General features: G+C 44.4%; 1 protein-coding gene across 2 annotated transcripts; it reads left to right on the top strand.

The window, feature by feature from the left end:
* The first annotated feature begins 3,191 nt into the window (after positions 1–3,191).
* Ptpmeg2 (Protein tyrosine phosphatase Meg2) lies at positions 3,192–11,314 on the top strand. Of its 2 annotated transcripts, none has more exons than XM_018036786.2 (10): positions 3,192–3,514; positions 4,612–4,845; positions 4,929–5,018; positions 5,155–5,295; positions 7,482–7,745; positions 7,824–8,215; positions 8,278–8,517; positions 8,589–8,739; positions 8,819–9,026; positions 9,104–11,314. In XM_018036786.2, the coding sequence occupies exons 1-10, from the start codon at positions 3,482–3,484 to the stop codon at positions 9,331–9,333; spliced, it is 1,983 nt and encodes a 660-aa protein (XP_017892275.1). In that variant the 5' UTR covers positions 3,192–3,481; the 3' UTR covers positions 9,334–11,314. The 2 variants fall into 2 exon arrangements, with proteins under 2 accessions (XP_017892275.1, XP_017892276.1); XM_018036787.2 differs by lacking the exon at positions 3,192–3,514 and adding an exon at positions 4,255–4,342.
* Positions 11,315–12,527: the final 1,213 nt, after the last annotated feature.

Below are 12,527 nucleotides of genomic sequence, written 5' to 3' on the forward strand. Positions count from 1 at the left end.
TTCTTGATCTCCGACCATTATGCGTCCACCTTTCTCCCTCGATTGTTGCCTGCAAAGTCATTCGAGCTACGCGTCAAGCTTCTGCGTTCCCCTGTTACCCATCGCCCGTCTCCTTCCTGCACCGACGCAGCTTCCTCTCTTTCATCTCGGGTTTACGCTCTTTTGGTAGCCAGTACCCACCCGCGTTTATACGTATTCTTCCTACCTTGCTCAGTGTACGAGTTTTCGCTCGAGAGAGATCATCGGATTAAGACCCGTGAATGGGAATTAAGGTTCTCCCTATGAAAGCGAGCCGGACCAACTTTTTGCCAAGATATCTCTTTGATTTTCGAGACCAGAAACGAGTTCGATCAAAAACGAATTACGAGACGGGAATTTTATCGTTACGAGCAACACGGTTCGACTTATTGACTCGGATCCTGTTACCCCCGGGAGGGTACAAAATAGGCTAACAATAAGCTTGTCTCCTTTTCTTTGAACTTCACTTCCCCCTTGTACAAATAGATAGCGATATTTATTTAAAAAGCGAAGCTCGGTGAGGAGAACCGGTCCTATTCCCAACGAGGAGATGGCCGGGGGAACGTTTGACAAATTTTAACAAAAACTCGTCGCTAGAGCGATTAAGGAAGATTAGGATTTTTAGGAAGAGGTCCGTGCGACACTTGCCATCGCGCTGGTTCATGCCGCGTTATGCTAACTGCTAACAGCTGGCCATCCCCCAGGGTCCTTTCCGGTTCGTTTAGCGAAGACAACCGTGTGTCATCGTTGTTGCCGCGCGCTAATTGAATATCGCACCCTTACTGCCATTTCATCTCGCGGCGGAGCTTTTAAGTAAAATTTCATTTCCATCGTTCGCCGTCCCACACTTTCTTCACGATCAAAACGAATACAACGATCGTTTCAATTAGTTAATCGACACTCGTCCGGTTCGCCCGCCGTTTGCTGTTTGCTTCGAGGACCGTACGCGAAACCGAGGGAATAAATTGGCAATGACGTATGACCGATCGATCAGAAGAGGACGATCATCAATTCCGACACGTGGAGTCTCTTAAAAACGAGGTTTGTCGGGCGATAATTCTTTGCACCGTTTTAGTAGAAGTTAAAATTGCGGGAAACGTTTAGTGCAAGGCGCAAACGAGACCGTGCGAAGTTGATCTCTCCGGATCGGGTACGTATAAGTTAATCGGGACGGAAGGAGTGAGCGTAAAAGTCGACGAGAGTATAGAGGCTGGAACTACGAGGTGAAACGAGTGAACAGAATCGAGTGAAGCGACGCCCGGGTAGGCCATAAACAAGTGCTTACCGCAATCTAATGCGTCTGTAATTGCTCGAGCACCAGTATCTTCCCCAACGGTCCCACTTGCTCCCGCGATTTAATTACTATGTAAATGTCGCATTCCCTAAACTGTCCGTTTCCCTCTCCTCGCCGCGCACCGCCGGCACCCTACCCTTTTCCAGGCTGTCGCCCGATGTCCTTAATTACTTTATACGTTATTATAGCCCACCAACTACTGTCAACCGTACTCACTCCATCCGACAGCCACCCGTTTCACTCCATTCCGTTCGGCCATATTGTTGCCGGCTTAAGCCCCAATCTCTTTACCTCCTTCCCGAGCTTCCGCTCTCTCTATCTATTCTGATTACCCACTGAGAATCAAAAACGTAGCTTCCTCTTCTTTTTACGTTTGCAAGACAAGCTCGTATCTGACATCGTTTTCCTCGTTTTAATTAATTGCAACGCGAACGATGATTCGAATTCTTCATCCATCGGTTTAAAGCTTCAGTGGTCGATTAGGGGATTGGTTTCGATTTGGAGGACGCTCCTTATCTGTAGCCCTAGTACGTCTTAGCTGGTGGACAGTATAAATGGGTTTGCTGTCCACAGGAGTCCGATAATTTGGCAGCCGAGAGGGTTGTAAGAGGGCTTTGACCAGTTTGTCAGCCCACCGATGTACTTAAGAGGGTCCTACGGTTCCGCTACGTCAATTTGTCTTGCACCGCAATGGATAAACTCCCCGCGATTTGTCACCGACCCCGATTCTCATTGAAAATCAATCGATCGCCAACACGTTTCACGTATTTTGAATATTTCCCCGGCCTTCGAGACACAGATCAATACCGTTCCGCGTTCGTGAGCACTTAGGAACGGTTTATCTTTATAATGTCACGACTGGTTTTACAGTTAAAATTCGCCGAGCTATTCTTTCTCTTTCCTTTCGGTTTATTCGATTCCTATAAATCCCTCGTTCTAAACTTATTGTGTCGTACCTTGCAAACTGCGATAGGAGTCACGTATGCAATTCTAAACACCCTCGGGTAACGAGAAAGATAACAGGCGCAAAATGTAATTACAAGAAAGCGTACGGACGAGGGTGCTTATTTCATTAAGTAAAGAATATAAACTAGCAAGTGGAACGTCTCTGATTAAGAGGAAAACGTTGGAAAAGCGTCGTAGAGAAATTCTTTGAACAGCGTTTAGTTATTTAAAAGTTCCGACTACATTTTTTTACGGTCCTTTTATTGAAATTTTTCATCTTCACCGATGGCGCTATCTCTTGGAGTGGTGCTCGACCTGATCGTACATTATCAACTGTTAAGCGAATTATTTGCAATTTAATTTTAGAATAAAATGAAAGATATTATTAAATGTGATTACTAGTTTTAATTGATGCATGAATTAAACTGGTGATTACGCAAAGGTGTGATGAGTATCTGCTGTCGATAATGGCATACGATCAGGTTGAGAGATAACGTTGGTGATCTGTGCATGTGCATGTCCCGACGGTAGACCATTTATCGACGAAAAAAAAATTGATTCATCTCGTGTAGAATCCTACTATGCCATTTTTGACAAATTGAAAGTATTAAAATTCAAAGGTTCGTTTCCTTAATCGGGGTTCCTCGAAAGCGTGTCGATACGGTATTTGAGCGCACGCATCGGAACACGTATCGTTACGTGTCCGGAGTACAATATGTTACAACTAACGACGATTCGGTTTCCGTTCCAGAACACACCTGGCTTGTTTCCGGCTTGTCTGAATTCGCACGAAATAATTCGCCAGCGGGACTAGACTTTTGACGATGGCTATACTCGGATATGATGATAGCATATCCGGCGTGAGAAGGACGGAGAGTCGATAAACCGTGTCTAGGCTACGGATGGCCGTGTGAGTGTGGCCGACGTAGAGTGTGGTGGACCGTCGCCTACACGTTCACGATCCCAAGATGGCGCTCAACTTGCGGAGGAGCGGGTTTCCTATATACAGTTCATAGCTGTTGATAGCTGCGTCGAGCATCGAACGATGAGCGACTACCGGACCGATCTGCTTGCTTTTGCCGCTCCGATCAGTGAATCTTAAAGATCGCGGTTTTGCGTCTCGAGGAATGAAAATGTGTGCCCGCGTGCAATCGACCGTTCGGTTGGAGCCTGAAATGAGTACGTGCCAGTGATTCTTCGGTTATGTCAGTGTGTTAAGTCAAAATGGCAGCCACGTTAACAGTCGAGCAGGAGCAGGTAAGCTGAACTATTATCGGTATCGTCTCCGATGTAAAATGAAAAGCACACCACCGCCCTTTATCGTTCCGGCAGCAGCGCGAAACGACCGATTACGTTGGCTTTTTTTCGCGGATCTCTGTGCCGCACGCAGAGCCGCGCGAATATAAACATCGCTTGCTCTTCTTCCTCCCGATACTTTAAATTTTTTTGCTGAGCTTCAATGGGCAGAGCGAATGAATCAATTTTTGTTGTCTCTTCCGTGATTCATAGGTGTTCGTAAATTAATTTCAACAACAATCTCTTCGTTCGACACGACGATGAATAAGATTGATGTGTACACGATCGAGCTTTAATCATCAACGTTTGTAGAAGATATGTCATGCAGATGCTATCGTTCAGAGAACAACATTTCGTTTCACGGTTGACTGTGCTCTGCAAACAAAGCGATCATTCGAGATTCCTACGTGATGTTCGTTTGAAACATTTTACAAAAATTCGACGTTACATAAAACGAACGAGAGAAGAATCTGAGCGATGAAACGGAAAGAGGAATGTTGCTCTTTCTTCCGTTCTTCCGCGAAATGAAAAATCCAGCGGAATCGATCCCACCGGTATTCACGCGGCGCGTTTCATTCAAGAATTCGCGACGTCGCTCACGCGCTGAAAATAAAAGCAAACTTAAAGCTAAAGTGGTTCAGCGAAGTTTTATAAAACTATCGATTCGCGATAGGTATTAAATTTCTTGGCCCTGGATCGAGCCTATCCATTTACCGCACTGGTCCCTGGCGAGCGTACTATGGCGGAAGTTGTCGGTGGGGAGGTAGTCGGACACCGGAAGTTATATCGGTACTCAGGGCATGTACACAAATCATTCACGAATGACTCTTACACGTTTACACGACAGTATATAGAAAATGCTACGATTGTTGCAAACGCTTAGGAGGCGAGCCTTCTTTTCCATTCAGCGCCGTCTTTCGTTTCATCGTTAGTAAACGCTGCGTAAATTATTTTCTCGTTAAACAGACGAGATTATTTCGCTATTTAGATTCAACAGCGCTTTGTGAAACGTCTATGAAATACGAATCTGTTTGAACGTGTTTCGTCGTCATTTGCAGGCAACAAAAGAATTCATAGAGGCCGTTAATAAGTGTCGGGCTGGGAGACGAGCCGGCCCGGTGTCGTGGAGCACAGCTGTGAAATTTTTGACCGCGAGAAAGTTCGAAGTCGCGAGGGCACTAGCCCTTTACGAACAGCACGAGGCCACCAGAAGAAGGGAAGGTCTCGCACTTTTGTATCCCTCTCAGGAACCGTTGCTCAGTGAATTACGCACAGGAAAATTTACAGTTCTGGTAAGTGGCCGGGATCAGGGACGATGATCGTTTCCGTTTTGTCGAGTCGGTTGAACAACGGGTTCGTAAAAATGTTGTTGCAGCCTTCGCGGGACGCCACGGGAGCAGCCATAGCTATTTTCACAGCCCATTTACATCTTCCGCAAAATACAACGCACCAGACAACGCTACAAGTGAGTAAAACTCGTCGCGCGTAATTGCCGAGCGGAAATTCGATGGCTCATGATGGGCTTGGGATGATGTAAGAATTGCTCAACGGATTCCTTGTGACAAACGTCTAATCGCGGGACTTTCTCTGTCTCGTTCCAGGGCGTTGTGTATCAATTAGACGCGGCCCTAGAAAGTGTAGAGACTCAGAAGCATGGTCTGGTTTTTATTTATGACATGTCGGATAGCAAATACCAGAACTTTGACTATGATCTGTCTCAAAAGATTCTCACCCTCCTAAAGGTAAGTCTTTCAAACATCGAACTTAATCCATACATTATAAACGCTGTTCGGTAAATAAATATGTAAATGTATACTGGAAATTTATATTAGGTATTTGAAAAATTAAAATTAGCTAGTTCGCTTTTGCACGGTACATTTTACGTTCCGGTAATGAGAGCTCGGTTAAAGTTCCGACCGTAGAGTACGCGTATAACGCGGGACAAACGCATAAACTTCAGTGGTTAGTAGAAGGGGGAAGGGGTACAGACTTCGAAGGGTGTGTAAAGAACGGACAAGCTCGAGGGGTTGTTAACGCTTGACGAAAACCCCGTTCCGATTATCCAACGAACCGCGTCACGAAGGATGGAGCAAGGAATTTTCAAACGGTTCCATTGAATCGACGCAGTTGTAGAATAACTACGATACTATTTCCACGAACATATTTTTACGTCATCGAGCGCGTGGTAAAAATAATCTTTCGTTTGGTTCGATCGGTTGTTTGCTAGGCAGCCGGTATAAAGCTGAAATTCTGTACGGAAACGAGCTGCCGAGCACAATGCTATCCTCGTTTCATTCGGCTAATAGCATTTCATTCTCTACGCTCCATTGTGTCATCTACGTACAAAGCGACTATCACTCCGCGAGCGATCACAACTTTTCCGATAAAATTCTCGGTCTTTCGGAGAACGAACGTCGCACCCTTTCGTCGAAGATGACAGTGAGAAAATAATTTATATTTTCTCTATGAGAAATCGGTCCGCCTTAGCGGTGACGAGTTATAGTCTATCCTGATAACTCCCGGTATAATGTATGCTTTATTCCGACGAATCCTGTATGATAATCGGTGCGACACTTGTACTACCGTGTCGCGATGGGGTTGAGAGGCACTGTGCAATACGTCAGCGTACGTAGGACGTAGGATCGCACCTTTGCCAGGGAAAAAGAAATTCGCGTATGTCGTAAGGGATGCTAAAGCGGTCGCTGGTGAAAAGAAGGGGATCGTTGGAGCGCTTGCGCGCATACGCGTCGCGACGCTCGCGGTCAGTAATCATCGTGACCCCTTTGCGGCATTATCGTGTACAGATCGAAACGAGTCAGAGCCCGATTCGAGTCTACGCGAAATTTGCTCGGGTCGGGTCGGGTTGCGGCATCGCGTAATGTTGGCGAAGTAATAATCGGTCGCAATATGTTCTTCCGAAGCCGGGTGGTGGTTGCTCGCAAGCGTTTCCTCCGATTCGTGTCAACCGTGGAAAACGGTTTTGCTAATTTCGCGGTATCGATTGACTGACCGAGTGCCGGCAGTGATTTCGATTCCATCGATTCCAAGTCGTATGGGATTACTGGATTACCCTGGTGATTAATCAAACACTGACATGATCGAGAGCCCTCGATTTATCGATGCATCACTGTTTAACGAGATATAATTTATGTTTTATAATCCGCACGACAGGCGAGCGAGCTCGTCGATACCCGCAAATTAGTCGTTCGCGGTAAACTAAAATTCTAATCTATCGATCGATTATCCGACCGTTCTATCGGTCCTACTTGATTCACGCTCGTAATTGCGCGTCCAATCTGGCACGATCTCCGACGACCTACCTCTGCGACGAGTTCAGAGATTAAGCCCGACCATTGAAAGCACCTGGCAGTTAAAAGACTTTTCCGATGCTCTAGCGGGGTTTCGGTGCACAGTGTATATAATAGGGTTTGTGCGCTTAAGATTGCAAAGATGTAGTAGTGCCGCTGCTGACGTCGTTCCCGTTGCGTTACGGTACTTCCGCCCTCTATACACATCGCAGGGGTTACCGAGGGTTAACTCACCCTGTTTCCATTTCATGCGACCCGAACGAACGTATTACTTGTCCCAGTTCGAGTCAATCCCGTTTAATGGAACGCGCGAACGGGCTATAACAAAGGTCCGCTGATTGGATCGAAACTACGTAGTTCCGTATATAATTTACCTCTTCGCGTATTAAACATACGTCCGCGGATTGCTCGCAGTTGGCATTAAACGTATCTCACGGTTTACACACGCGCTAAGTCTATTATTGCATCGTATAGTATAGGCCAAGTTTGAAAGTCGCTCTATTTCGAAAATAAATTATGCACTCGCGTTAAACCGATCGCCTCTCAGTACCTACATTTTTTCAGTGTGCCACCGTCGACGTAAAAATAAACTTTCCAATCGATGCATCGTACTGTTCTAGGGTGGTTACCCAGCGAAATTGAAAAAGGTTTTAATCGTTACCGCGCCGTTGTGGTTCAAGGCGCCGTTCAAAATTCTTCGATTGTTCGTGCGCGAAAAATTGAGGGACAGAGTGTTTACCGTATCCATTCCTCAGTTGACGTTGCATATTCCACGGGAATCACTACCGCATCGCTTGGGTGGCACGTTGGAGATACAGCATGAGGCATGGCTGCTCCACTGTCTTAAATCCATGACAAACAGGGGCGGGGGTGAACTTTGCGAGGTCAGTTTCTCAACGAGACGCCAGCACAGGCTTGACGATAACGAGCGGCGATAATGACAGATGTTCTCTTGATTCCAGGTTACCCCCAGAGTGGGTAGTCCTCTTTCGCCCACATCGAAGAATCACACGACGGTTCATCAGAGTCCGAACGGAACTACAGTCAGTAGCTCAACTAGTCCTATAATCGATAAGAACAAAGTGAAGAATGGTATCTCGAACATCGGCGATATCGAGATTACGAACGGCGACGCCTGGATCGGTACCGACGAGGCGCCGTCCCCAGTTCAGCCTCCGTCCTCGGCCAGTTCGGGTTTCAGCGACGATGACAGTCTTCACGGGGACCTCGGTCTCCAAGCCGTCAGCATGGAGCAGCTCATCGAGGAAATTCATGCGAGGGGCCGCGCGGGTCTCATAGCCGAATACGCGGAGATCAGGCAAAGACCGCCGGAAGGTTCCTTCAATAACGCAAAGTGCGTAATCCTTGGAGAACATCCACTTGGAACGCGACCTTACCGAAGACTATATTTTCCAGATTGAAACCGAATCAATCGAAAAATCGGTACACGGACGTGCTCTGCTACGATCACAGTAGGGTGTGTCTGTCGATAATAGACGGAGATGCAACGTCGGATTATATAAATGCGAATTTCGTCGATGGTTACAAACAGAAGAACGCATTTATCAGTACCCAAGGTCCTCTACCGAAAACTTGCGGAGACTTCTGGAGAATGGTCTGGGAGCAACAGACGCTCGTCGTCGTTATGACCACGAGGTAAAGTGGATACTTTTAAACTGATCGCGACTCGAGAAGAGATTGTTTTCCTGATCGTTGATCGTTCTCAGAGTGGTGGAACGGGGGCGTACGAAGTGCGCGCAGTATTGGGCACCGGAACCGGGTGAGAAGGTTCAACCGGGCAATTTCACCGTCACCACTCTCGAGGTGGACACCAATCCCGATTATACGATATCGATGCTTCTCCTCACGAACAACAAGGTACGCTCTGTTGAATTTTTCTGCTTGGGCGACGAGATCGGAAGCGTTCGATGGATAAATATAATCGCCCTTGTTGCAGACTGACGAGTCAAGGGAAGTTTGTCACATGCTGTACACCGCGTGGCCTGATTACGGTGTTCCGCAGTCGGCCAGGGCTCTGTTACAGTTCTTAGCCTTAGTAAGACAACAACAAAATAAGTTACTCGCTAGTAGAGGAGACACGTGGGCCGGTCATCCACGGGGACCTCCTATAGTCGTCCATTGCAGTGCCGGGGTAGGAAGGACCGGTAAGTGTCGACGTCTACGACGTTTTCTCTCTCATGAGAACGAAGATATTTATAGCGCGCTGCTTTTTTTATTTCAGGTACGTTCTGCACGTTAGATATTTGCATATCGCGACTAGAGGACACCGGGACCGTGGACATTCGGGGAACCGTGGAGAAGATCCGCGCCCAGAGGGCCTACAGTATTCAAATGCCAGACCAATACGTATTCTGTCATCGAGCCCTGGCGGAGTACGCGCTTTCCAGAGGGATGCTCAGCCCCCAACATCTCGCTATGTTACCTCCGACCATAGAACAAGATTCTGATTAGAATCTTAAGCTCTGTTATTACCTACTGGATTGATGTTCTTCCCGAGTACGCATAATAGCCTCCTTACATAGCCTATCTCTAGCTTAAGTAACTGATGGTTATTTTTTGCTATCACCTCTCCATCGATGTAATATTTCAGATTTCTACTCTTACGTTAGGCGATATACATATATATATATATATATACACACACACATATATATATATATATTTAGAGAATATCGAAAGAAAGACTAGTTTTTTCAAGGCCAAATGTGTGAACAGAAACGGGGTTCGATTTCTGTTTCTTGGTATTTTGCTCTATGAACAAAGAATGATTCGATACTATGACAACTAATAATAATACTAATAATAATAATGAACCGGTGCGGAGGCACCGAGCGTGGCTGTTCGAGTAGTAATTAGCACGAAATGATGGCACAATCGGATCCGCCAACACTATTTTAACCCTCTCATATAGATAAATTTTATTGTATATCCAGATCTGTTATTGAAGTTATTTAAAACGAGTAATTTATAGAACGCTTTACTTTGTGAACATTCCATTTGAAAACGATTACTATGTCAATTAAATTACTACAAGTGTAGTGGACCGCGTTATACCATAGGTTTAAAATCAGTATTTCCTTCTATAATCGTATGCTTAATTTATTGCAAATAAATATACACCCCCGTTTTTCCAATTTTACTCATTCTCTAGCTTCGCGTTTCTATTATACTTCGGTGAAACGTACTCCGCAAAGCGCGCTTCGGACACGCGAAGTGCGGAGCTTAAATTGTTGGATACAGAGTTATAAGAATGTAATGTTAGAGAATCTTTGTATGAGAGGGTTAAACTGAAAACTATCCAGAATTCTATCGACGATCCAACTACGAGAAATTTTAGAGGATTTAGAGAAATGTTAAATTTTGCGAAAGATCACAAACTACAGAAAAGCGTAACTTTTTCGATAATTATCCGAGAGGTTTAAAAACGTATGAAGAATGTTTTCTGTTACAGAAACGCAGTAGATAATCAGAATATGTTCTTTTTTGGGGGAGGGGGTAACCAAAGATTTATCTCCTATGCTATTACGAAACAACATTGCAATCGCATACAAGCCCAATTGGTCGACAGATTCCTTCGCTGAGGGAATGCTAATCAGGGATCGTGTACAGATTAAGAATACTCCGAATGTTTAGGAGGACGGTGTGAAAACTTTCAAGGAGAGAATCTGGTTTGTCTCGAGAATCAAACGTCTTCGTTTTAGCGAGGATACAATTTTTTAAGATATTAGCGAAGATATATACGAAGCAAATTCAAAGTATGCTCTTCCATAAAAGCCTTCGTGTATTATATGAAAATAAGAGAAGGGGATAATTGTGATTTATATAATTTAAGCTTTTAGGAAAGTGACGATATCATTTTCGGAGCTTTAAACATTTTCGTTTGTTGTCGACTGTCGGAGCATGCGAGATACGTACGTACTTTGGTTTTACGCGAATCCATAAACCATTCGCCGAGATACCAATAGCTATTTCAGTTTGTCGGCAGCTTTTTTAGAAACGTAGTTTTATCGATCGCAAACGCGGCGCGTCCAACGATAGGATAAAGATACGCGAACAAAGTACGAGAGATTGACGTCGGTATGATTTCGGAACTCTGTCGCGAATACTGATGCTTTTTTAATATGAATTTTGAGTATTCGTTCGAGAGACGCGAGTGAGAATTTTTTTTATCGCGGTGGAGCGAACCTGGTTGAAAGTTTGAATGAGAGAGGCAACGATAGGGGTTCCGCTCGAATTAAAATTATATTCGCATACGTGTTTCATCTCATCGTCGGAGAGTCCTTGTAAAACAATTTAAATACCTTGAATATAAATGTTCACAAGCGAAGAGTAAATATCGAGTCCATGTCGTGAAATTGTCCGATTTATAGCTACCGTTCTGTCTAACCGTCTATTTGTTGAATGTATATTAAATAGTTGCGAGAAAATCATACTACTAAATTGTTGTTACAAAGGCAATGACAGTATATCTGTTGCCTCATGCATTCGATGTCGTGATACAGAGGCATCGCGAACTTGTTGAAGGAATCGCGGGATACGACGTGTGATGGCTGTTAGAATTTTCCTCGACACAATCCGCCAATTTCCGTTCACGATTACGCTGTCACGCCAGTGTGAACGTGTTTAAACGTTCTCAATATAAATTCCCCGTTTGTTGAAATTGATTTACATTGGACGAAGCTGAAGAGCTCGTTCATTACAAAACTTCTGTCCGGAATACAACGCGTGCATTTTATACACGGTCTATCTATTACGCGCAAAATTTACCTGGTTCACTTCGTGGTTTTGGTTCTATCGACAGTGAACCGTTTGTTAGGAATATCTTGGAATTTTATAAATGAAATCGCTGTTATATCGAACGCTTAGTCAGATGTTTGAATCAAAGTATTCGGGTTCCTTTCAGCTTGGATCATTTTAAAAAGGGCATAAACTATCGGTACGCGGTCATGTTTATTATCACCCTGTTATCATTCTCTCTTTAATTGTTACATTACAATTTCTAACGTTTGTAATTAGTTCACGATGTCTTTTTATATATTATCTAGGTACGTATTTATTAAAAGCATTATCTTTAACTATTCGTAACGTGTACATAGTATGTATATGTATGCATGTACGTATCGTATACCATCGTATGTATTACATACATACATATACGCACACGTTCGTCAAGTTGAACCTCCGTGTTCCCAGGATTGCATTGCTAAGAACGTGTTGAAAATACGAAGTGCACGTTTCATTTAATTCAGTGTTTCTTTGATTTTACTCAGTTTCATTCATCCGAACGAGCACGATCTGTGGACACGGAGGTTTCATCTAGTTACAATTTTCTTTGAAGGGAACGAAAATTCCAGTTCGATGTTTCTCATCTCTTTCTCTTTCTCATCGAGGATGAATGTAATGCGTGATTTTATAGCAATTTTTGCGTGCGTGTCTATTCTCCACTGTTCGGTAAACACGGATAAATGCGCAAACGAAAACGAATGAAACCGCATCAGCAGGTACCAAAGTTTCCTTTTGTAAAACATTCGGGCGAGTACGTAACTCGTACTGTAGACCCTTTTAGGATATAATTTCCCTTGCGCATTACCGAAAACCGAGGGTATAAATAAGTTAAACTAATAATCGATTCAACAGTATTATGA

The sequence above is a fragment of the Ceratina calcarata genome, unplaced genomic scaffold (genome assembly GCF_001652005.2).
Source record: "Ceratina calcarata isolate Rehan_Ccalc_2016 unplaced genomic scaffold, ASM165200v1 scaffold153.2, whole genome shotgun sequence".
Classification (NCBI taxonomy): Eukaryota; Metazoa; Arthropoda; class Insecta; order Hymenoptera; family Apidae; genus Ceratina; species Ceratina calcarata.

Coding starts and splice junctions, on each gene's coding strand:
- Ptpmeg2 (XM_018036786.2), top strand. CDS start 3,482: ATGGCAGCCACGTTAACAGTCGAGCAGGAGCAG. Junction 5,296..7,481: donor AGATTCTCACCCTCCTAAAG/GTAAGTCTTTCA, acceptor GTACTGTTCTAG/GGTGGTTACCCAGCGAAATT. Junction 9,027..9,103: donor TGCCGGGGTAGGAAGGACCG/GTAAGTGTCGAC, acceptor TTTTTATTTCAG/GTACGTTCTGCACGTTAGAT.